At 51.3% G+C, this 24,736-nt stretch overlaps 1 protein-coding gene and 1 pseudogene across 2 annotated transcripts in view; both read right to left on the bottom strand.

Annotated features, from left to right (window-relative positions):
• The window catches only part of CRY2 (cryptochrome circadian regulator 2), a 33,259-nt gene extending 11,582 nt beyond the window's left edge, over positions 1–21,677 (bottom strand). For both annotated transcript variants that reach the window (XM_037166192.2, XM_037166193.2), the window contains exons 1-9: positions 21,448–21,677; positions 12,475–12,583; positions 10,827–10,969; positions 9,036–9,220; positions 8,189–8,277; positions 2,190–2,330; positions 764–1,075; positions 352–503; positions 34–236 (exon numbers count right to left, since the gene is read on the bottom strand). In XM_037166192.2, the coding sequence (XP_037022087.2) occupies positions 34–236; positions 352–503; positions 764–1,075; positions 2,190–2,330; positions 8,189–8,277; positions 9,036–9,220; positions 10,827–10,969; positions 12,475–12,583; positions 21,448–21,668 (1,555 nt within the window). In that variant the 5' untranslated portion in view covers positions 21,669–21,677. The remainder of the gene's footprint in view (positions 1–33; positions 237–351; positions 504–763; positions 1,076–2,189; positions 2,331–8,188; positions 8,278–9,035; positions 9,221–10,826; positions 10,970–12,474; positions 12,584–21,447) is intronic.
• Positions 6,362–6,492, bottom strand: LOC119064495 (uncharacterized; annotated as a pseudogene).
• Positions 21,678–24,736: the final 3,059 nt, after the last annotated feature.

The following is a 24,736-nucleotide window of genomic DNA, read 5'->3' as shown; positions in this document are numbered from 1 at the left end:
GCTAGGGCTGGCGGGGAAGCCGTGGCTCCTTACACAGTCCCCGGTAGCGAGAGAGCTGCTGGTAAATCTGTTTCATTCGCTCAATGTTGAGCCGGCTGGTCTCGGCGTGGTTGACGATGGGCCGTGGGTAGTCCACACCGATGATGCACTTGGCGGCCTTCTGAATCGACTCTGGGGCGTTCCAGGGCTCATAGATGTATCTCGAGGGGAACCCTTTCAATTTGGGCAGGTATCGCCTGAAACAGACAACCCGTCAGCACAGTGGGACTCTCCTTCAAAGGGTTGAGAGAAACCCATCCTAGGAGGAGGCCACAGTGGCCGGGAGGCAGCGTGCCTGGTCTGCACCCTCACCTGATGTAGTCACCACTGGGGTCCGTGCGGCGGCCGAAGCCCACAGGGCAGTAGCAGTGGAAGAACTGCTGGAAGAAGGCGCTGCAGGACAGCCACATCCAGCTGCCCGCGTTCACGCTGAAGTCTGCGTCCAGGAGCAGCTCATCGAACACCTGGGGGGGGGGGGGGGGGGGATGTCAGCCTCCCCGGGCACCTACTGCTGCAGCTCTCCCAGGTCACCGTGGGCCCCGAGGAGAAAAGAGCCAAAGCCCTTCTGCTGGACATCCCCATCTGCGCCCTCTGAGCCTGCAGGGAGGACTTGGGGGGGTCTCCTGGTCCCAGGGGATCCCACCCCACCCCCCGTGCAGAGGGGCTGCCCTTGGCTGGGCCCCACAGAAAGCACAGGCCAGCTGCCCGACGAGCGAGCACTCACCCGGACCCCGCTCTCCCAGCTGACCCAGAGGTCCCCGCGGGTGAGGAAGCAGGCCACGGCGTGCCGGGCCAGGTGGTGGATCCAGCCCTCCTGCCTCAGCTGGGTCATGATGGCGTCAATCCAGGGGAAGCCTGTCTTGCCCTCAGCCCACTTGGCCAGGGCCTCAGGGTTGCGGTCCCAGGGGATCTGGATGCAGATGGGGTTCCCCTCCATGCGGTCAAACCTCGGGTTGTTGGTGGCTGCCGTGTAGAAAAACTCTCGCCACAGGAGTTGCCCAAACAGGGAGAGGGGGGGTGTGCTGTTCCGCTTCACCTGGGGGTGAAAGGGGCGCGTGGATACTAAAGCCCAGCACTCATCACCGGGTCCCCAGGCCTCTCCCGCAAAGGGAGCTGCCACGAACCGGACTGCTTTAACCCCCTGCACGTGTGGGAGGGCTAGGCCCTAGAAGCAGCAGCACAGTGTGCCCCGGCTGCACTGGCTGGGCGGGCTCCGAGCCATGAGGACACCGTAGAGCGGTGGGTGGGAAGAGGACATCCCCGCTGAATCTGCACTGGGAACCAGGCTCCCTGGACTTGGCGATAATCCTCGTCTGCGAGGGCTTCCCGGTTCAGCTCCACTTTCTAGAACGTCAAAGGGACTTTCCCCCTCACCGCACGTACAAAATGCTCTCAGTCTAGTTTCTGGTTACGTAAGTTACACACAAAAGCCTGGGTCTGGGGCTGTGAGGGAATTAAGAGATCGGACCTGCTAACAAATCAGGGTTTTCCTGAAATCACAAGATCACCCACTGAATCCATCAAAGTCCCCCCCATGCCACAGAATCCTGACACAGGCGAGGACGGGGAACCCTGAAAAAATCTGAGCAGCTGGGTGTGTCGCCCTCTCCCTGTCTGAGGACTGTCACAGGGGTATGTGCTTACGGTCTGCACCGTTCAGCCCTGCATGCGGCCCTCCGGCCTCCTCCTCAGCCTTGGTGGGAGGCCGCCGGCCCTCCTGGGCTCCCCTGTCAGGGCTCTGGACACGACCCCGACAGGGCTGCCGTGCTGCTCTTCAGCTGAGGACCAGTGCCAGCCTCGCCCTCCCTGCCTCGAGTCTCCCCCGCCCCCATCCACCTGCTGCCAGCAGACCTGCCCCCCCAGGGACACGCCCTGAGGTCAGCTTTTCTGCCTGTCCTGTTCTACCTGGTAACCTGGATTTCATGCAGATCGGCAGTTTGGGCAGCACTCGGCCCTGCCAGCTCTTGGATGCGGACTCTTCCCCACCTTCTCCGACTGCACGCACCCTTAAGCACCTCCAAACTCCACGCCCCACGCCCCAGCCCCAGGGCCGGATGGAAGGCCCCTCTTCATGGCGACTGAGTGGCCTGGAAGGCCCTGTCTGCCCTGCTGCACTGGAAGTAGGTGCGCCGCCCCCGCTGTGCCCTCACCTTTTTATACAGGTCCCACAGGCGGTAGTAGAAGAGGCGGCAGGAGAGGCAGCCGAAGCGCAGGTAGGGGCTGAGGCCCGTGGGGCTGGCCAGCAGGGAGTTGGCGTTCATTCGGGGTCTCTCGTAGTTGGCAACCCAGGCCTGCGGTGAGAGAGCAGGTGAAGAAAAGAAAGGCGCGGACGCTACGGAGGGACAAACTGAGGCCCTGGTGTCGCTGAACGGGAAGGCCAGAGCCGGGACTTCGGGACTGCGCTCATTTCACTCCTTCACGCTGGTTGAATTTCCGAGGGAACCACCATTAGACCGAAATATAAGACCCAAGGCCTCACCCTGACTGTGCTAACTTCTGGTGTCGGGGGCAAGTTACCTAGCCTCTCAGCTACTTCCCTGCTGAATGAGAACAAAGTTCCCACCTCCCAGGGGTTAAAGAAAACAACGGAGAGGAAAGAATCCTGTGAGGGCTGAATGGCATGTGAGCATATAGAGGGAAGGACAAAAGTCCCCACCGCACAGGACAAACATCCCTATCTTTGTCCCCACTCCTGTCGGGCCGCTGAGGCTGCTGCCGCCCTGCAGCTACCCAGGGACTTTCCCGTTGTCCACAGCGGCTGCAATGGAGGGGCTCCTCACCCATTCCTGGGGACCTACAATGTCACTCACTTCTGGGGCTGTTTGTCATACAGGGTTATTGGACTTGTTTTTAGCTTCAACTGATGCTGGTATTGAGTTTCACTTCATGACGTGCCATTAGAGGCATCTCTCATTCCATCTTAACGACCCTCCGAGGCAGCCTGTATCACTACCTCCTTTCAAAAATGATGAAACTAAGCTCAAAGGGTGATGTGGCCCTTCTGGGTTACAGAGGAGGCAAGAGGCAGGGCTGGGGGGACTCCGCTTCTGACCCCAGAATCCAGCCTCTCTCGGCTACACCGGATAACTCTGTTCCCTCTCTCAACCCCTCACGCTCCTGTCCTCTTCGTGATGACTAACCACTTCGCGAACACAGCACCTCTTTAGACCTGCTCCCCCACGCTTTCCTCAGCATGAAGCCACCAAGGCTACCAACTGCCCTGCGCCCACACCTGCCCCTGCCCCGCTGTGAGCCTGCCCCAGGCTGCAGCCTGCACTGGGCTCTGCAGCTCTCCCTTCTCCTGTGCCTCCCGCCTCTCTCTCCAGATCCCATGCCAAGAATATGGGGGATATGACCTCGTTTCTCTGCAGACAGACACATGAAAGTAAAAGACGCCCAGTAACCCTGTGGACCTCCACCTCCGGCCCCCTCCCCTTGCTCACAGCTGGCCTCTCCCTCTCTCCACACCCACCTCCACTTTCCAGCCCAGCCTCCTTCAGCTTCACCTTCACTGCTCCCACCAAGCTGGCTCCCACCATCGTCGCTGTGATTTGCATGTATGGATCCCGCAGGCATTTTCTGTCCTTGGATTTCCGTACCCCTCAGCAGCGCCTCACCCTGCTGACCGCCTCCCCTGTCCCTGCTCTCCATTCTGTGGCCTCTGGACGCCACACACTCCTGGCGCTGCCTGTCCAGCTGGCCGCTCTCACCCACCCGCCCTCGGCATCCCGGGTTCTGTCCGGGGTCCTCCACCCAGCTGTGCTCCCGGAGGAGCTCAGCCAGCCCCACGGCCCTCAGACTATCGCTGCAGGCTGTCCTCATGTCTGTACCCAGACCGCTTGCCCGGACCCCCAGAGCACTCCATCCAACTCCCTACCCGCCGGCTTCCGGGCACCTCAAGGTTAACAGGCTCTTTTCTTTAAACTTCCCTTTCAGTGGCGTCCCCTATTGCCACAAACGCTCCTCGCTGCCCAAGCCATTGGCCTGGCCGTCACCGCCGACTGCTCCCTCAGGTAGTCCTGTCAGGTCTACTGTCCAAATAGTTCTCAGACCTGTTCTTCTCTTTCCATTCTCTACTGCTACCGACCTGGTTCAGGCTGGGGGCATATCTAGTCTGGACAACCTTCCAGCTGACCTCCCGCATCTCCTCTTGTCCCCTTCTGGTCCAGTCTTCCCCACTGGGAGCAGAATGATCACTCGGAATGCCCATACCTTAGGACAAGCAGTGAGTTGAGCTTCCTGTTGTTTTCAGGTTAGAGTCCCCAGTCTTCCACCGACTGACAAGCTCCCACAGTCTGGGTGGGCTGTCTTTCTAGCTTCAGCTCTCGTCAGTCTCTGTAAGCGCCCCGTGCCCACTTGCTTTCGCACGTGCAGCGACCTTGGCCTGGGATGCGATCTTCCTTTCCACTCACCTCCCCTCGGCTAACCTGAACTCCTTCAAGCCTGAGTCTGAAGGCCATGTCTGAAGCAGGTGCTCCCTCGGCTGTTGGGGCTTACGTACCCCTAACTGACTCAAGGTCTACTGGCCTGCTCACATCCTTGCTCCCCGGGCTTTGAAAACTTTTTAAGTGAAACACAGTTACAGAAACCGCATGGAAGTGTGGCTTAATGAGTCATCCTAAGGCAAACACCACCAGGAACGAGAACTTTGCTGGCTGCCTGGGAAGCCCATCTAACCGCTCATCCCTGCCCCACCCCGTCCTGTAACGTACCCACCATCCACAGAGATCACTTCCTTACATTTGAAAGGTGTCTATTTTTCTATTTTTGCAAAGTGTATGTAACCCACCCCACCATTCTTTTAACATCGTTTCTATAAATGATGACTTGTAAATTCACGATGACTTGTAAATTCTCCGGTATCTACAGATAAACACTTGTTTGCTTAAAGGATTCTAGGAGCTAATCTCAAAGTAAGCAGACTCCAGCCCTCGGGCACTTTGGCTCCAGATTTGCTCACGTACAACCATAAAACCATAAAACGGAAATGAGGGAAAAAACCAGAACACTGCTGGAGATGGGAGACGAATGTCGGAGCTGACTTGTCCACAGGGAGCCCACCCCATCCCTCCCTCCAGTTTCGTCTGTCCTGCCTCCCCCAACCCAGCTCATAAAAACTCCTGCCTGCACTGAGATGGACAGATGGTCTTTGCAACATGGTCTGCATCTTCCCAGGCTGCCAGCTCTGAATAATTTAACTTCTCTCGCACCAACCACTTCTGCTTGAATCACTGGCTTTCTGGGCGGCAGGGAGCTGAACCTGGGTCTGGAGGCACAAATTTCGAAGGGAGGGCTTTGTCACAGTTATTCCTTGCATTTTTATGTGTTTTATTTTTTTCATCCAAACGTGCATTTGCAGCACTCTAGCCTGGGCCATTTGAGAAACTTTGATGTGCTGTTTGAGTTTCTTTTATTATAGGTACTTCTTGTCATTTCTCTCCCTTTCAGTATTTCTGTGGAGGAACCCGGACATTTGCCGGGTCCTGACTCCCAGCTAGGGCTACACTCACTGCAGTCAGGGGCAGTGCCACACGGCCCCGCCCGGTGGCTGCCTGCCAACTGGTGACTGCCACTGGGGACTGGATTAGACTCAGAGTTATCTCTTTGGCAAGACTACGGGGAAACACAATATAATGCTTGATTTTCTCTCTTGATGGCAAAACCAAGTCATTAATGCATAACGTGTCATCATTGGGGGTTGCAAAATGGTGGTATTCTAATTCTATCATCCCTTTTTCATTTAGTAATAGATTACTTTCACTGAGAGGTGCTTGTTCTTATCTACTATTGAGCAGCATAGTGATAAGGATCCTGCAGTCTGCCTGTCTTGGAAAGCACCCCTTCCCCAGCCAGAGTGACTGAGTCAGGAATAGTCACATGACCCAAGCCAGGCCAATGAAAACACTCTCTAGGACTTCTTCTGGAGCTTTTGGAGAAAAGGCACACACTTTCTTCTGGTGCTACTGAGCAGAATGAAAACAAGCTGCTGTTGATCACCTTTGCCACTGGTCAAGGAAAGCCTGTTTGAGAATTAAACAATACAGAGCAAAGTAGAGCTGAAAGACAGAGAATTTATCCCTGGCAGTACTATTTGGACACCCTGATCCAGCTGTGCCTGAAGGACTCTTGGCTGTGTGACTTGAAAAAACTCCTTTTTTAAAAGCCAACTTGCAAACAAGAAGAACTAATTATTATAACCCTTTTGTTCTTTGCTCCCTTAACCCTCTGAACCACTCAGCACACTGTAATTCCTTGCTTCATGTCTGTCATTCCCAACAGACTGTGCTTCTGGAGACAGGCTCCATGCTTGTCTTCTGGGAAGTCTGCCAACAGCTAGATCACCTTGACAAGAGTAGATGCTCACTTCAGATTTGGAGAACTTAAGTTTTCAATTAGTGATAATCGCACCTCAGATAAATCTCATTGGCTACAATACTGCCACTGCACAAAGCTTGAAGAAGTTAATATAAACCCCTGTGATGAGCCCTGGCTGGTGTAGCTCAGTGGATTGAGCTTGGGCCTGTGAAACAAAGGATCACGGTCTGATTCCCAGTCAGGGCACATGCCTGGGTTGCAGGCCAGTTCCCAGCTGGGGATGCATGAGAGGAAACCATACATTGATATTTCTCTCCCTCTCTCCTTCCCTTGCCCTCTAAAGATAGATAAATAAAATCTTTTTTAAAAAGCCACCCTGCAGTGAGGTGGAACTCCTGTCTATCAGGCACCTCTTGTTCCCCCAGGTGTCTAGGACATGGCATGCCCTCTGGCCACTCCTGAGTACAAAGAGTCCTGACATAAAGCCCCAAGACAGAGGAGGCCGTTCAGGCCTGTGTGGAAAGGGAGCCCAGGACGTGATGAGCTCAGGGGCATTCCTCCACAAACTGCCTTTAAGGTGATAATCCACACGGCCATAAGCTGGGTCTTTGCACTTTTAAGTCTTATTCTGCTTCTGCCACCCCACTTGTCATCTCACCCTTTTGTCCCACCTTTGTCTTCAAACACACGGAGAATCTCTGGGGAAAGCTGCTGATGTGGACACAGACAACCGTTCCCTCCCGGCTCAGCCAAATGGGGGCATCGAGGCTGCTGAGCTGCAGGGAGGCCGGGCCCTCAGCTCCTGCAGGACTGGGAAGCATTCTTCCCTGGTAGGCCTGCCATGGCTCCTGGTTCCATGGTTCCCTTGTTCCCACCCAGCTCTGAGCAGGAATACAACAAGTTGTGACTTTATCAACTAAGCCTGTAAACCAGCCTGGGGGGGGGGGGCAGGAAACCAGAGGCCAACTGCCCTCAGTCATGAGAACCTTTTCTGCTCCTCTAATCCCAGGGTGGTGGGGCCAATTCCCACTTCACTAGGAGGTGGGCCATTTGTTCTCTGGGTCCAAGTGAATGGGAATCCATGCCCTGGAGGGGACCCAGCAAAAGGTGGGAGGACACATAAACACAGAATAGTTAATCTCATGGACTTGACTAGTCAGATAACCTCTTTGTGAGGGGAACGTGCCCACAGATGAGCAAGAGCAATCTAACTATGTTAAGATTGTCAGACTCAGATAGAATGAGACCTTACTCTACTACTTACTAACTATGTGACCCTAGGCAAGTTTTGCAACCTCTCTAAGCCTTAATTTCCTCATCTGCAAAATGCAGAGCTGAATACCTACCTTGTAGGGCTGCTGAAAGGATTTAAAAAATAATGCAAGCAGGTACTTGACCCAGAAATGTTCAGCCCAGTGACCAGAGAAGGTAAGCACTCACTGAATAGTAGCTGCTGTTACTGCTGCTGTCACTATGGCTACCAACAAGAGTTGTTTTTTTTTTTTAAAGATTTTACTTATGCGTATTTTTAGACAGATGGGGAGGGAGAAAAAAAGAGACAGAGAGAAACATGGATGTGTGAGAGAAGCACCGACCAGCTGCCTCTTGCACGCCCAAAACCAGGGACCCGGCCCACAGCCCAGGCGTGTGACCTTCCGCTCTGCAGGAAGATGCCCAACCACTGAGCTGTGCTGCTCAGGGTGAAGGTTTTTATCTTTCAACCGCTTTGAGCTAAGAGGCAGTAAGGGATGTGAACCTGACCCCACACCCGCCCCCCCAAAACTCCATGGGTGCCAACATCTGAAGTTCTAGGTCTCAGAAATGAGGGTCATACCTTCCGTTCCAAGTGCTTGTCCAGGCGGGCCAGAGCTTCTGTCTCTCCTCCTTGCCAAACAGCTGGGCCAAGCCCTTCTGTGGGGAACCCTGCAAGAGGAGGAGCAGGTCACAGGGCTGGAGGTCAGGCCGTTCCCATGCTGGCTCAGCAAGTCTTGGCACACTGATCTGCTCCTTGAGCTTTGCAAGCACTGAGCCGCAGTGTTCTTGGTGCTACTGGGCCTGAGACAATCTGTAACATTCCCATGCTTTCTAGGTCTCTTCCCACTGTGACTTTTTCCTCTCCTTTCCCTTGTCCACCCCTCCTAGCCACTCCTTCCTTCCAAGCAGACGAGAGCAATCCTGGACGGGTCACCTTTTCAGGTTAGCTGGCAACAACTGTGGTTTTCAGGTGAGAAAGCTAACTTTGTTCAGATCAAAAAATGGGGGTCAGGGGAGGAGGAGGAAAGGGAGAAGGAGTGTAGGCCGTAACCTGAGAGACCTCCCCTGCTTCAACAGAGGCATATTCGTTATGTTGGTATTGAAAATATCAAGTGGTATTGAAAATATCACTGGTGCCTGCACCAGACCATACCTACATCATTTGAGAGAGAGAGAAGTAGAAAAACAGAGGCATGAACTACAAACATAAGATTACATATAAGAGTACAAACAGAAAAAAGACGAGAAGGACAAATTCTGAAATTAGCAGTGGTTATCTCTGAGTGGTGGGTAGCATGATGGTTATTTCCATTTTCACTTCTCTGTACTTTCCAAACTGTCTATAACAACATGCATTACTTTGACAAGGAAGGAAAAAACAAGTAAGGTGTTTTACAGAAGAGGAGGTGCCGGCTGTGTGTACGCACCCAGCTCCTCCAGGGAGGGCACGCCGTAAGTCTCATCATGGTTCTCCTGGATCTCGGCCGGGCAGCGCTCCATCTGCTGGCTGGTCACGGAGCCCACGGGCTTCCTGGGCAGCTCCATGCGGCTGATGATGGCCTGAAAGCGCTTGTAGGTAAGGGGTGGCTTCTGTCCGTTTAGCTCAATGATCCTGGGAATCCCAAAGTATAGCTAAGGTCATGTACAAGGCCCTTCATTTCAGGTCCCAGCCCACCCATTAAAGAGCCCAGACTTTGAAGGCTTGGAGGGTGCCTTTCCTATCTGTTCACAGGCTCCACTCCTAGGTGACAAGAGAGGCAAGAGAAGCTACACCTCCACTTTGCCGAGAGGGAAAATGAAGCCCGGAGAGCTGGAGCAGGTGCCTCAGGTAATGGAGCAAGGTGGGGCCAGGTCTGGGGCTCAGTTCCCCGCTCCCTGGTGTCCACGGGGCACTGCCTAAAGGCAGAGACCGACCAGATCTCTCTAATCACGGAAACTCCCACTAGCCTTCTGGGGCTCGGCATGGCTGCCCCAGCCAGGGGGGGTCCCTGAGGACCTTCTTCTCTCCCCCACCTTTGTTTTTATTGGGGCTGCAAACTCTTCCTTTGTGGGACAATCATTCCCTTCTTGGCCCCTATTCCCTAGAACAAAGAGGTGAAGAATAGCCTCTCCTCCCTAAATCAGAGACTGGGGCCAGAGTTATTAATAGCAACGACTAATATTGAAAGGGTATTTTGCAGTTTACAAAGTATTTTTTCATGAATAAGGGAAACAGCTGCACTCAGGTAAGAAAAAATACAGGAGAGTGTGGAGAATAGAGGCTGTTTATATAAGGATGGACTGGGGTGGGCTAGAGCCAGAGTCCTGGGGCTGGTGTTGGCCCAGAAGCAGCTTACGCAAACCGGCTGGCTGGGTGAGTTCATTTCTCAGTTCACCTCTCTCTGTCCTCCACTAGGGGAGTTGTGATGTTGGCTGCCACCCCTGCAGTGCCTCCCTGCTCCTCCTCCAGCACTGGCACGTGGCAGGAGGAGGAGTTCCACACCCCACGTTGCCTCCTGAGAGCCCAGCTCACATGCAGAGCTGTGTGACCCGGCTTCTCTCGGCAGCAGCCGCTGCTGGGTTGGGGAGAGTTGGGTGGGGAGAAGTGCTGGCTGCCGGCTTGGCAGCAACAGCAGCAGCAGGATAAAGGCTCTGCCAGGGGAGGGGAGGAAAGGGTTTCTGCCCGGAATCTCTGAGAGCATGGAGGCCTGCCCCCAGAGAGGGAGGCTGCCCTGCAGTTGTCAGCTCCCTGAGGGACCTCTAGGGCCTCCTGAGCAACATATAAATGCATGGCCTGGAGACCCAGTAGCCAGGGGAGCCCAGGGAATGCATATTAGGTACAGACATGGGGCCTTTGAGAAGAGAGATCCTTTGGGAGGGGCCACATTAGGGGTTCACTGAGGTCAGAGGGCAGCCTTTTGGGAGCAGGACGGGAGTGGGAGTGCGAGGTGTGGACGGGACCGGAGCACACGAGGAGCAGATCTGCAAAGACCTTCCATGGGGCTGCTCTCTGCTTCCATCCATTAGGCCCAATGAGCCTCTTTGCACCCAGATCAGGTAAAGCTCTCTGAGACTCGTTTTACAAGCCCAACTCAGGTCCATTCTCCTCCAGCTTCTAGAAAATTCCATACCTCATGTGCCAGGTAGTCCTATTGCTAAACCTCCGAGGTCTATTCAGCAGGGTCCCAAAGCACCAACTCCCACCATTGGTCACCCGACCCCTGTACCCCAGGGCTTACTTGTCCAGGTCATAGAGAGTGTGCGAGTTCTCAGTGACCACCTCCACACCAGCCTCCTTGGCCATCTTCATGATGGCAGCATCCCGTTCTTTCCCAAAGGGTTCGGAGTCATATTCAAAGGTCAGGCGGGTCACCCCCCATTCCTGTGGAGAGAGAGCCTATTATGCTGAGCACTGCTTGGGTAGGAGGGGAAGCTGGGACCTCGGCTCCTTCCCAGAAGGGGACAGAGCAGTTTGGAGACCTGCCAGAAGAAGGCAGGGACAAGGAGTTGCACTGGACAGTAAATAGCCTGGGGCGGTCACAAGGTCTGGGGGGGCAGGGCTTCTAGTGAGGAGTCTGAGGCTGGTGGTCTCTCTGTGGAGTCGGGAGAGACATGGGTAGCCCTGTGTACTTGCTGTGTCCTTGACGGAGCAAGATGCAGCAGGAGGCTATCAATACAATGTTCTCAGGGGAGCCCCCATCCCAGACAGGGGCACTGACTCACTGGTGGAGACAGAGGTGAAAAGGACTGCCACCTCCCCCCTGCTCAGCAAGCCTTTCCCAGAGCTCCTCAGGGCCCTGCAAACTTCTGGCCTAGTTTCCTTGGCAGACTTGTACTATGTGAAGTGTCCTAATGGTTTCCACAGCAACAGTCCCGAGGCCAATAGCAAACAGAGCTAATAGGCTCCAGCTCTCAGAGTCGGGGAAGGCAGAATAATCCTGAGTCCAGAGGTCACAGCAATCAAACCGGAGGGGACACACGTTAAAAAAGGGGGGGAGGGGATTCTTTTCTAAGTATTAAGATTCTTCTAATAGAAATTTCTAGATTTCCTAGCAATGTTGAAAGAAAGCTACCCTGTAAAAGGGTGTACAGTTAACCCCCCCCAAAACTCTAGAGCATGCAACTAGCAAAAAGAAAACCATATTCCAGCCAAAGTCCCTGGTCATGGTCCTTTCAAACTCTGAACCCTCCGGGGCAGGTGTCCTGGCCATGCACAGGCTGGTCTGGTCTGGACTCAGCCCTGCCCGGGTGTGGGTCCTGAGCAGGGCTGACCATCCCCTGCCCAAGGACAACGGCACTAAACACTCGGGGCCCTTGCTATGACGCAACAAGCACCAGGCTTAGCCGGTCACTTACATTACATGTTAACTACTCATTACCCTGTCGATGACAATCAGACTGCTACTGCATGACACCTTCTCCAAGAAGCCTTCCTCAACCTTCTCCTTCAGTATGGTTCTCCTGCACCAAAGGCTGGCTCGCCCCCTCGCAATTAGCAGAGCAAAGAAAGGCAGGAAACGTCATTTACTGAGCAGGAAACCTCGCCCTCAAACTCTTGGAGTGGGAAGAGCCCGAATAAATCTGACTGGTTTGAGCCAAGGAACATCTAAGGAAGTATCCAGGGTGGAACAATCTGCCACATCCATGTCTGGGCTGAGCCGGGAACTCCCAGCAGACATTCTGGTTTCACAGAATCTCTTCCTCAGCCCAGCGTCAGTCTGCCGGTGAGCTCACCAGGCAGCGTTTGCTCCCGACTTCCCCAGCTGCGGTGGTCAGCCCGGCCCTGGCTGTTTCCAGGTCCCTGGTCAGAACGTCATCGCTCTCAGTCTGCGGGGGAACCCTGGGGAGCAGAATCTCGGGGTCCTCTCTCAGACCCTGCACACTTACCTTGAATAGCCTTGGGAACACGTCAGCTGGCTGTCCCCGGACTACAAACAGGCGGGAGTTCAGTTTCCTTAAACTCGTGTCCAGATCTTCCAGAGACTGAAGTAGGAACCTGCGGAGCCCACAGAGGCTTAGTTAGTGGCAGCACCGAGCGGAGCCGCTCCCTTCCCTCAGGAAGCAGGGAGAAGCCGGCCCGCTGTTTACGTCAAACAAGGAGAGGCCTAGGGTCTAGGCCAGGTGTGATGCGGTCGGGGACCAGTTGAAACCCGGGTTTCACCCCTTACTAGCCGCATGGCCTTAGGCAGTAAGTTAACCTCTTTAGCTTTTTTCCTAATCTGTAATGTGGAACTGATGTTAGCACTTATCTAACATCAACTACAGAATTGCTAAGAAAGAAAAATCAAATAATGCAGGAAAGACATTTTGTACAGTGCCTGGCATACAGATAAACGTGGGTTAAATGTGAGCTGCTCCACTACTGTTTCTCTGTGATCAGAAGCAAGTCACTTCCTCCTTCTCAGCGTCCGGCTCTATGTGTGAATATCCACCCATTTCAGGTTGATATCAGAATCAAGGGAGGACAGATGAGAAAGCCGTCCGAAGAACAAGCGTGACAGTGTGGTATGGAAGCCTGAGGCCCCATCGGCAGAGACCGCAGCAGTCCTGGAAAATCCTGCCTCCCCTTGTGCAGCAGGTGCCTTGCCGTCCTGCAGTCGTGCTCCGGCTGCCTGTATGTCCACTGCCACAGCCCCACCGCCTGGGAGGGGTCCCCACTCCCCAGGGCTTTGTGTGGTAGGTGGCTCATTCTCCAGGCCTCTCCAGGGCTCTGGCCACCAGGTTCTCATGCCAAGAAGGAGAAGGCCTTAGAAGGTGCTTTTCTGTAGGATACCCTCCCACGCCATCGGGGTGGTGGTTGGGGTTGGGGTAGTGGGGACTCCAAGTACTTATGTGACCTGGCCTGAGAGCTCGATCATCATGGGAAAGGGAAAGGAAGCGAACATTTGCTGAATGCCTTCACTGGTTTAAAATTTTTATTTTAGCCCAGGATGGTGTGGCTCGGTGGATTGAGCGCTAGCCTGTGAACCAGAAGGCTGCCAGTTTGATTCCCAGTCAGGGCACATGCCTGGGTTGTGGGACTGGGTCCCTGGTTGGGGGCATGAGAGAGGCAGCCGATCAGTGTATCTCTTGCACATTTATGTTTCTCTCTCCCTTTCTACCTCCCTTCCTCTATCTCTAAAAAGTAAAATAAAAATCTTTAAAAATTTATTTTATATAACAAAATCTTATTAGCTGTTTAGCTAGGTATAATCACCATTCTGAGAAATTCCATCAATACATTTTATGGTATGTGTTTTATTTTTAAATTAAATAAAATTAACATTTTAAATAGGTAGTTCAAAACTCAAGTCACAGAAGAGTACAAAGTAGAAAGTCTCTTCTCCCTGTGTCCCTGGCAATTTAATCCCCCTTCCCAGGGGCGCCCTATGTTACCAGTGTTATTCTGTATCTGCTTTGCATCTTAGGGGTGTTTTCTTTTTAATTCTCTCAACACATTTTTAAAAAGGTTTCATTTATTTATTTTTTAGAGACGGGGAGGGAGAGAAAAAGAGGGAGAGAAGCATCGATCAGTTGCCTTTCTGACGGCCGGGCCAGGGATGGAACCCGAAACCTGGGCATGTGTCCCAACTGGGAATCAAAGCAGTGACCCAGTGCTTTGCAGGGTGACGCCCAACCAGCTGAGCCACACAGGGCAGGGCTCTCAACACATTTTTTAAAAGATTGTATTTATTTATTTATTTTAGAGAGGGGGGGAGGGAGGGAGAAAGAGAAAGAGAGAGAGAGACATGGATCAGCTGCAACCTGTACACCCCCAACTGGGGACCTGGCCTCCACCCAGGCACGTGCTCTGACTGTGAACTGAACCAGTGACCCTTTGGTTCACAGGCCAGTACTCAGTCCACTGAGCTACACCAGCCAGGACTCAACACATTTTGAAGGGAAAAATTATCCTCACTTTATAGATGAGGAAAATGAGGCACAGAAAGGACAATTAATTTGCCTAAGGTCACATTTATTAATTAAGTGATGAAGCTAGGATAAGAACCCCGGGTCAGACACTTTCTCCTCTTTTCCCCATTTCCAAGGCCTCTCACGGGCGTGCTCACCATGGCTCGAGGGGCTGAGATTCCACAGGCCCTCGTGGTTTGGGAGTTCCTCTCCCTGGCAGACACAGACCTGACTCTGGGTCACCCACCGCCACTCTGACCTTCCTCAGGAGCTAAGTAAGCCTGCCAGGCCAGGTCCCTCCTCTCTCCCCTTAGCATCTCCACCCATCTCCGTCAACAATGGGAATCACCAGACTTTATTTTGAGCGCCTTTACTGTGAAACCCTGGGCCTCCTCCTGGCACATCACACTCCTTGACTGGGAGGCGTAGGGAAGCAGCGACTCTTCTGAGGCTGCCAACTAGAACCAGCCCCCGCAGCTGCCTCTGACGTCAGCAGCACGGCACGCCCACTGCGTGAATGCCACAGACCCACATTCCAGCGCAAGCTGAGTCCCAGCCCAAAGCTGCAAGGACTCTCCAAGGGGATGGTCGGGATAGGAGACTGACTTCAAGGGGTTAGGCGGGAGGGAATGAGCATCTGAACGGTATGTTAAGCAAACCAAAAGCTCCGCCTCTGTGAATTTCTGGTTTTGAAAAGCTGACGCCCTCAGAAAAGGAAAGCTGAGAGGCCAGTGACGCACTTGTACTAGTGCTGGCCTCCTCCCAAACCTCACCGCTCCTCTGGGGAGCAGGGTAAGAAAGAACCTTGTAAAAAGCTTCACGCCACCTGAAACCCAGGCCCGGCCATACAGAACGCCTAGAGATAACTGGTGACCAACTGCACAACCCCAGGACAGAGGGGCCTCCATCTGCAGCTCCCAGGAATGTCCTTGCTGTGCACGTCAGGGCCTCTCCCTTCACAGTCCACCAGGCCGCACAGTACCTCATTTGAAGCTGTAAATAGGCTGACACACACATCTGAAAGCTAGCTTCCAGCTGGCCTCTACAGAACTTGATTTCCCTGTGCGAAAAGGAGAGACCCCTTGCACCATCTCTTAGGCACAGCTAACTCCATGAGAGCCTTTGCTTCTTTGACAAGTGATGTCAGAAGGCCAAACTCTGAGCGCAGCAGCCAAATGACAATAATAACGGCAACAATGAACATTTAATGAGCACTTCCGATAATTGAGGCACTCTCCTACTTGTTTTACATACACAGCCTCATTAATTCAAAACATCCGTTTGACACATGCTACTGTTATTTCCATATTACAGATGAGCAGACTGAGGCACCAACATCACCTAATGGCCAGATTTCAAACCCAGGCAGTGTGGGTCAGCATCTACATTTTTTACTTTTTAATTAAAAAATGTTTATTGATTTTAGAGAGAGAGAGAAGAAGGGGAAGAGAGAGAAACATAGATGTGAGAAACATCAACTGGTTGCCTCCCATACATACACCAAACAGGGAGAGAAGCTGAAACCTAGGCATGTGCCCCAACCGGGAATCAAACCCCAACCTCTTGGTGTACTGGACGATGCTCCAACCAACCGAGCTGCCTAGCCAGGACAGTATCTACATCTTCCCCAGCAGGCCCCACTGTCTGGTGACCAGGGCTCACTGCCTGAGCACTGATGCTGTGCTGCCCAGTGCTCAGGGAGCACCTTCGCTGCCAGACCCTTGCTCTTCTGAGGATCAAGAGCTGTGACCCTCCCAGAAGCTTGTCAAAATGTGGAATCTCAAGGTCCACCCCAGAACCAGAATTTGCATTTTAGCAAGATCCCCTTGTGACTTCTTTATACATTCAAGTTTCAGAAGCACTGTTCTAGGAAACAGAACTTCACTTCTAGCTCTGTTTGTAAGTTGCCTTTCTTTGCTTCTAATTTGTTTCTATACACTTGCTCTCTGAGATCCTGGTTTCTGCCTCCTCACTGGCCTTCAGAAATGTGGTTATTTCCAATTTTCCCCTTTCATCAAGCGCTGTGGGGCTCCTCCAGAGAGGGAGGCCTCGGGATCGCCTCCCCGGGAGGTGACAGGACCCTAGGAGCCCCAGCCTTCAGGGGGCCAGAGAAAGAGAAGCCGCTGCCACAGCACCACCTTCAAGGCCTGTCAGGTGACAGCTTTGCACAACACCAAAGGCACCTGGGGCAGTGCTGCCACTGGACAGTCATGGCGGCAGGTGAGCGCTGAAGCTTGGGCCCTTTGGGCTTCCGTAGAGCCCTTCTCTCCACGTGACCAGTTTCTATTTCGGTGAGGGGGTGCCCTACAGAAAACTGGCCCGGGCATTGGAGACGGTGGTGATCGGGGCTGGTAGCTCACCCTCAGCAGCTCCAAGCTAAGCTCACATGGCCAAAATTCAGAGCAGAGGGCCCCCAGTGAGCCGTTAAAGCTTACCGTTTGGATCAGCCAACAAGTGCAACTGAGTTACATTACGTAAGTGCTCTGGAGCCAGAGGCAGACAGCACTGGAGAAAACCAAAACGGGGTTTCCAAAAATATAGAAAGGACTCTGGAATTCACCACTCCATGGGCTAGCCCTACAGATAAGGCAGGCAGATCCTCTGGTTGAGAATGAGACACGGTTAGGGAAGGCCTTTTCTGGAGAAGGCAGATTCTGTGCTGAGGGATATCCCATTGGTTAACAGGAGGGAGGAGGGTGATAGTGAATTCACTGTGGGTCCAGATCACCCCTGATCAAGTTTCTCTGCTTCAAGCCAAGGTTACCTAACTATGATGCTGATATTATAGGCTCACTGGGTCTGGCTACATCGAATATTAATAGAAATTAATTGCTCCTAAGGAAGAGAGCTTATTAACCCCTCTGGAAAATGATGATAACCCAAACCTATAGCAGAGACTGACCTCTAAGTTATCACCCAGACAAAAATACATTTATTCTTTCCTGATTTCCAAGTGAAAGATGAAGATGAACGTTCTCATTTCTTTTGGACAAATGGAAGTACTTCCTGAGCAGCAAGGCAGTAAAGCGACAAGCTTGGTGCCAGTGTGAACAGCTCGGGGAAAATCAAATTTCTCCACAAGTGGACTATGGCTCTCAATCCCCTTCTAGCTGACTGAGTTCCAGAAAGAACCACCCACGCCGCTGACAGCCCAACAGTGTTAGCTCCCAGCCCTGGGGAGAGAGACGCGCTTGTTCTCACCAGGCATTCTGGGAAATTTGCAGTTTACCTCACTTACTAATTCTGAGCAATGTGTGCTGATGTTTTATTTCTACCAACTCCATCTGACCCAGAAGCTCCTGGATGCAGATGCAACAGAGAGCCAGGGAGAAAATGATTTACTGGGTTGGCCAAAAAGTCCGTATTTTTTTCCCCCTAAAATGTAACATTTTCCATTTTCACCAACAACTTCACTGATTTGGATATTTTGAGTTTGTCAGCTATCTCCCATGTGGTGTAATATTGACTGTTTTCAATTAATGTTTCGATTAGATCACTATCAGCTTCAACTGGTCTACCCAGCCACGGAGCATCACCCAGTGAGAGATCTCTAGTACGAAACTTCACAAACCACTTCTGACACATTCGATAAGTCACAGTACCTTTTCTATACATTGCACAAATCTTATTGTTGTGTTCCAGTTGTATTTTATCTTTAGTGAAATAAAGCATAATATGTCAAGAATGTTGCATATTTTCTTCCATCTTCAATATTAAAATGGCTACACAAAAATTAACCAATTTTGATTTTTTTTAATGCTGTGCTGATAGGACAGCTGACACAATACAATCTAACAAAACCGTACTGAATGAAGTTAAAGGCAACTAAGTGCTACTAGGGCCATCCTATGGGAAAAAACCAAAGGAACTTTCTGGCCAGTCCAATAAATAAAGGGTGAAGTGAACAGTCACTAACACATCTACCTAAGGTGCAGTAGGGAGAGAAAGGTAAGGAAAAACTGCGAGGGCCTATTTTGAGTACCCATCTTTAAATCTGGAAGCTGTTTACTCCCCCTCTATTTTTTCATTTTTATCACATAGTACCTCCTTCCAGAGGCAGCATATTTGGGGAAGGTGGGGCTGGGAAAAATAGCAAAGGGCTTAGCCAGCTACTGCTTGACAAAAAAAAGTCCCGAGGCTCATGTAGCTACAATTAGCTCATAAATTTCCCACTAGCACCAAGGCCAGGGGTGTGCTAGCTCTTCTCCTATACTAATAAATATACGTATTTCTTGATTGTCTTCCTCTGTCTTCTTTTACTCTCTGAAAGTGCCATTCATGGTTATTCGAATCTGATTCATCTGCAGAACAACACTGTGCGGGAGGCAGTGTAGGAAGTGCGGGAAGATAATAGAAATCACAGATTGCGCTTCCCCCCACCTCCTGCAGATGGCTCAGGGCCCACTCCTTCTAGGGAGGCTTCACAGAGGCAGTAGCTGAAGTATCTGCAGAGCTAGGATGTTATGCTGCAGCGCAGTTCTCCCAGATCACTCCCAGATCCAGAAGCAGCCACCGGAAGATTACACACAACTGCAGTCACGCAGAGGTACTGCTGGCTCCATCTGGCGCCCAACCCCCCACCGGGTGCACAGAACGGTCTGCAGCTCTGCCCTGGATCTGACCCTGGGAACTGAGAGCATGGTGGGGGTGGTAGCAGCGTTTCCAGGCCCAGAAGCAGTTATCATATTCGACTTATTTTGTATTATTTCACCTGTTTCTTCCGAATGCCAAAACTAATTAGACTTCCTGCCAATGCACGGTGACACATTCCCAAGCTGGCGGTTTCAGGTCTGTGGTTCGCTAGTCCAGTGCTCCTCGGACTTTGCTGCACACAGCAGCTTTAAAAACCCTAATGCCCAGGCCATAATCCAGGAACAATTAAATCAGACTTGGGGGAAAAGGGAGCCCAGGCATCTTTTAAAGATCCTTCAGTGATTTCCATGTGCAGCAAGATTGAGAATCACTGCTCTAGTCTGTCCCCCTATTTTTCTTTATTTCATGACATTTAGTTCTACTAAAATATGGTTGTTTAGCTGTCTTCCTCCGTTACAACGTGGACTCCGGAGCTCTGAAGGTCATAACTGCCCATTCACTGCTGGGTTCCTAGCAGCAACTGGAGCAGTGCCTGGTACTCACTAAATAATTGCTCAGTTAAAATCTGCATTCTTCTACGGCCATCCTTCCAAATCCTCTTCAGGATTTGACTCAGGCATGAGCTGTCACGTTCCCTTTCTCTTTTCACTCGCTGGAAAGCACAACCACAAAAGGGTGACCCACAAAAATCCATAAACACCTTGTTCCTAGCAAATCTGAGTTTAAGCAACAACAGTTTTTGTTGTTGATTTTCTATCTGTACTTTCACAAAGGGGGAGGCAGTCCCAGCCAACAGCTTCCACAACCCCATAAAAGAAGAAACTCCTTCGTGACAATGTAACAAGCAGGTGCGGATTCCACTGCCTCTGCTGACTGGCACACTGCCATAAATAGAGAGGCAAAGTCTAAGGCTTGGTTTAATATCCACGGTAGCTAGCAGTGGTCATTTGAAGATGTATATCAAACCCAAGCTCCTATCTGTGGAAACTGGAGCAGAGGCAGAGCAATAGAGCAGCCTGGAAACTGTGGGCAGGCTCTCCACAGGGCTATGTTTAGTCATTCCCTCTATACAAATGGGCAGGAGGGGGCATTTCATAGACCTACTGAGAGGAGCACTTCCTCTCCTGGAAGGCCACACACCTGGGAGAGGAAAGAATGTGCTGGGAGCCACCGTATCCTGGGAAAACCTTGCCCATCAGTGCAACAAGGCCACAAGCAAACATCACCCAGAACACGCAAACAAGCCAGATGGCTACTGAGGGGAATTTTAAAGAGAGATGGGGACACGATGTCTAAAAATTCCTTGGTTTTCAAGACCTGTTATGGAGAAAATAATCAACTACCTATCCATTACTCCTTTCCCATGATCCTCTGGACTCCGTCTTCCAGGAGTCATCAAAGAGGGGCCCTTGACATCACAGCTTTTCTGCTCCCTAATCTTAGCACATCAGTTAATAAAAGTCTAATCTATAGTGGCTCAACTGTCCTTTAAAATCAGTCTCATGCAGAGTTGTGGAAGTGACACTTTGGTTCCTTTTTTTCTGTTCTTTTAGCAAGCTCATAGCTGCTAAGGTAATTCTCCTAAATGGGTTCAGTACTGCTCTCTAGCTCAGGACACACTGTGCCACCAACTGAACACGCCCTTAAGGTATTTGTCTATAATAAAGGGGAGACCAGCACTGGCCTTATTTAAGGCTAAGCCAGAGTCCTAAAAACCTTCAGAGGCAGGACAGTCTTGGGGGAGGGAAGCCAGGAAGGGTGAAAGGACAGTTTCAAACAAACCAGAGGCTTAGAAATTACCTTCGGGACTCCAGCAAAGCACTCCCTACTTAAAGAATGCAATCATCTCTGTGGAATAGATTCAGAAACCTGACCCTACCCTAACACCATGATATCGCCTTTCCTCTCCGCCCTCAGCACACCCCTCAGAGCCCTAGACCAGAAGTCTCTGTTCTGCCATTCACTGGCGATGAGACCTTGAGCAGGTCAACTTTGTGTCTCCTGGGCTTAAGAGTCTCATCTGTACAATGGGGACCGTAATCTCTGTCCCACAGGAATGCTTGAGGGCCAAAGTGAATTAACACTTAGTGCTGAAACACTTTGTCAGAGGTCGAGCCCCGGGCCACCTAGGCCATGGGCTTGATGACTAATTGCTTCCTTGGTCCTTGATTCTCCCCTGGAGACCCGGATCGGTCTCCTTGCTCCACCTTCCACAGGCCAGGGTCTTCCGGCCGTGGGGACTGGGAAGCAGGACAGCCCCCTTTGGTTGGCGTGGCGCGGGGTTGGGGGGGGGCTCTTTGCCGGGAGCCTCAGAGGCCAGGCTGCGTCCCCCGATCCCCACCACCAAGCGCGAGACCCCGCCCAGGGGCCCCTCACCTCCATCGGTTGATCCCGACCGAAGAGGAGGCCGCGAACCAAGGGTCGAGGATGTAAACGCAGCGCACACAGCGCGCTCCGCGTACTGCCGCCAGCAGCGCTGGGTTGTCGTGGAGCCGAAGTCCCTTGCGGAACCAATGCACTGAGGAGGCGCCATCCGTGCCAGCCCCAGATGCCGGAGCCGGAGCTGCTGCCGCTGCCGTACCCGCAGTCGCCGCCATCACCGACCAGACTGCTCTGGTCACTGCCGCTCCGCCCCTGTTAGCGCCGTGGGCCCCGCCCCGCCCTCAGTGACCTATGACGCTGTCGTTCTTCTCCTCGGCCCCGCCCCTAAAGCTCTGATGCACCTCTCCCATTGGCTTGTACCCTCCCGCCGGGTGATTGGACCTGCGGAGCAGAGTCCGGCTCCGCCCCGTCACGTTCCCACCATGTGTCGCCTAACAGGAGCTGTTGGTGAGCAGGTTGGGTGATGCTGGCTGGAGTTCTCCGCGGAGATCTGGGCACGGACCGTGTCTCGAGAGACAGCAGATCTCTTATGTGCGTCCTGTTCAAGGCCTGCCGCAGGAAGAAGCTGCCTGAGCTTGGGGGTTGGCGGGGAGGGTTGCTGTGACTCCAGACAGTGACCTACAGAAGTGACAATCTTGGCAATCCCACAGCACCATGTCATCAACATCGTCGTCATCATCTACCGCAACCAATTACATCATCTACACCATTCTACTACACCCTCTATTGATTAAGCAAATTGTATATGCCAAACAATGTGATAATCTTATATATAATGTCTCATTTACTATTCTCAACGTAGGCGAGCTGCATTCATTCAAAAAACCTCAGTGAAAACTGTTGTCATTCTCATTTTACAGACAAGTAAACTTTGAGGTGAGTGACTTGCTCAATATCATAAGTAGACTCTACCCAGGTTATTGTGATTCCTAATCTACTTTTATCCAGAAAGCAATACTTTCATCTGCACTGAGCAGTTTGGCATTTGAGTCTGAGGAGTGGCAGTCTCAAGCCTGATGGCTTGTGAGTAGAGCCTGGGACTGTGGAAGATGTGGATTGAGATGGTAATTATTCCATTAGATTAATTTATTCTCTAGTTCTGTGTTTAGTAGACACAATGGTATCAGTGTGCACAAACACTACTGGAATTACCTGTGGGATTCAGAGATATGATGGATGCTATTGCCACTCCCTTACCTGGGGAGCTGGAGGGAGTCCTCTTATCCTTCCGGAGTCTGGCCCTGGGCTCACTGATTGAAAGGCAAGAGAAGAGTATGACCACCTGCAATGAAATGTTGTGGTAGCCTAAAATTGTCTGGTCATGTTGAAGCTCTGGGATTATCAAATGGAGAACAGTCTGTTTGAATTTGGCGCTAGGTTGTGCTTCTGCTTGGAATCCCTCCTGAACCTGGGAATAAGCAATGAAGGAATTTAGCAACTCAGTGGCATTAATTGGCACCACTCTGCAAATAATTTTAACCCTTGGCTCTCTTTCATTTCCAGGGCTTTGAACAAATTGTTTGCTCCAGCCTGGGTCACACTCCCCTCCCCATCCCCTTTTTAATTCCAGTTTTCCCTGTGTCACTGCTCAGCGTAAATGTCACCTTCTTGCTGTCTTGTCCAAGCCTGCATAGTGCTCCATCTTGTTCTGTGCTTCTTCTTATCACCGGCCTTAGTACATGGTATTAGGATTTCTTATTTGTCTGTCTGCCCCCTTAGACTATAAACTCCTGGAGGTCAGGAGCCGCTGCTTATTTAGATTCATTTCCAGAGTCTAGCTCAGTGCTTGGCACTTAATGGAATAAGAGTTGAACGGACACTAGACTCTCAGGCTGGCATGAGCCCTCAGGGTCTCTCCTAGTCCTGACTCTGTTCTTATTTTTGGATGCCCTTTCCAAATGCTTGCCGAACAAACACATGCCATCTCCTGTTGCTTTTCTTTTGAGGCTTTCTGCTCCCCCTCTCCTATCCCTTTTCTCTCCACAAGATTGCTGGCCCTGTAAAAATGAAACAGAGTTTGAGGAGATGGTTACCTCCTACAGCCTCAAAGGTGGGTACTCATCGTTTTCTCTTCTGACATTCCGTGATGGAATATCTCTTCTGACATTCTGCTGACTGTGAGCGCTACGAGGGCAGGGACTGTGCTCATTCTGCACTGTGGTGTGTTCCCCAGCACCTAGTTTGGTACCTGACATGTCTTAGGTACTCAACAGATATTTGCTGAATGTAATGCATCCCTATTTTATTAGGCTGTTATGAGAGGCAGTGTCGTATGGTGCTTGCACATTTGGAATGGCTGTGTTCAAATTCTGGTTCTACTTTGACTCTGTGTGGCTTTGGTAAGCTAGTTAATTCCTCTGTTCCCCTCTTTCTTAATCTATATGATAGGAATAATAGAAGCTTAGGATATAGTAAGCATTTGATAGGCATCAGCTATTGTTATTCTGAACAGCAGAACCTGTGTCTGCTTTTGTCTTCCTTGCTCACTGCTTGGTCTCGCAAGTAATGAGGGCTCCGTAACTTGCTGAGTGAATGAAAGATTTTACTCATTTTTAAGAAGCCCTCAGAATTATACCAAGAATGAAAAATAAAGGAAATAATCACCGTCACCAAACGAATCATTTTTTGTATCTTTATGTTACCTCCTAGACTGTGTCCACAAATGCCTTTTTATAGCTTTAATCAAAGGAGAGATGCAGTATTGCATGCATTTAAAAAAACGATTTAATTAATTTTTTTTAGAGACGGGGAAGGGAAGGAGAAAGAGTGGGAGAGAAACATCAGTGTGTGATTGCCTCTTGTGCATTCCCTGCTGGGAACTGGCCCACAACCCAGGCATGTGCCCCGACCGGGAATCAAACTGCGACCCTCTGCTTCACAAGCCAGCGCTCAATCCACTGAGCTACACCAGCCAGGGCTGCATGCATTTTTTAAACAAAATATTGGGCATGTTCTATATATATTGTTGTCATTGTCTTCATGTTTGTTATTTTGATGACTATATAATTGTTAATTTAATAATGATGGATTATTTTATTGAATGACTGAGTATATTAACAGGGTAACATTCAAGAAGCAGGAAGTAAATATGGCCCTGGATAGAACAATGGAGTGCAACCTCATAAAAGAGACGTAGAGAAATTGGAGAGAGATCAAAGAAACGTGTAAATTGCTAAGGAGGTGAAACGCAATCATGAACTATTACATCTTCAAGAAAAATAAGAACTGAGGTTTGACTTCATAGCCATGTACCTTCTGTTTACACGCATCTGTGAAGAGTGGT

The sequence above is a fragment of the Artibeus jamaicensis genome, unplaced genomic scaffold, assembly GCF_021234435.1.
Source record: "Artibeus jamaicensis isolate MK-2021 breed Jamaican fruit bat unplaced genomic scaffold, CSHL_Jam_final contig_797, whole genome shotgun sequence".
In the NCBI taxonomy this organism is placed as follows: domain Eukaryota; kingdom Metazoa; phylum Chordata; class Mammalia; order Chiroptera; family Phyllostomidae; genus Artibeus; species Artibeus jamaicensis.
This window is presented reverse-complemented; position numbering and strand designations above follow the sequence as displayed.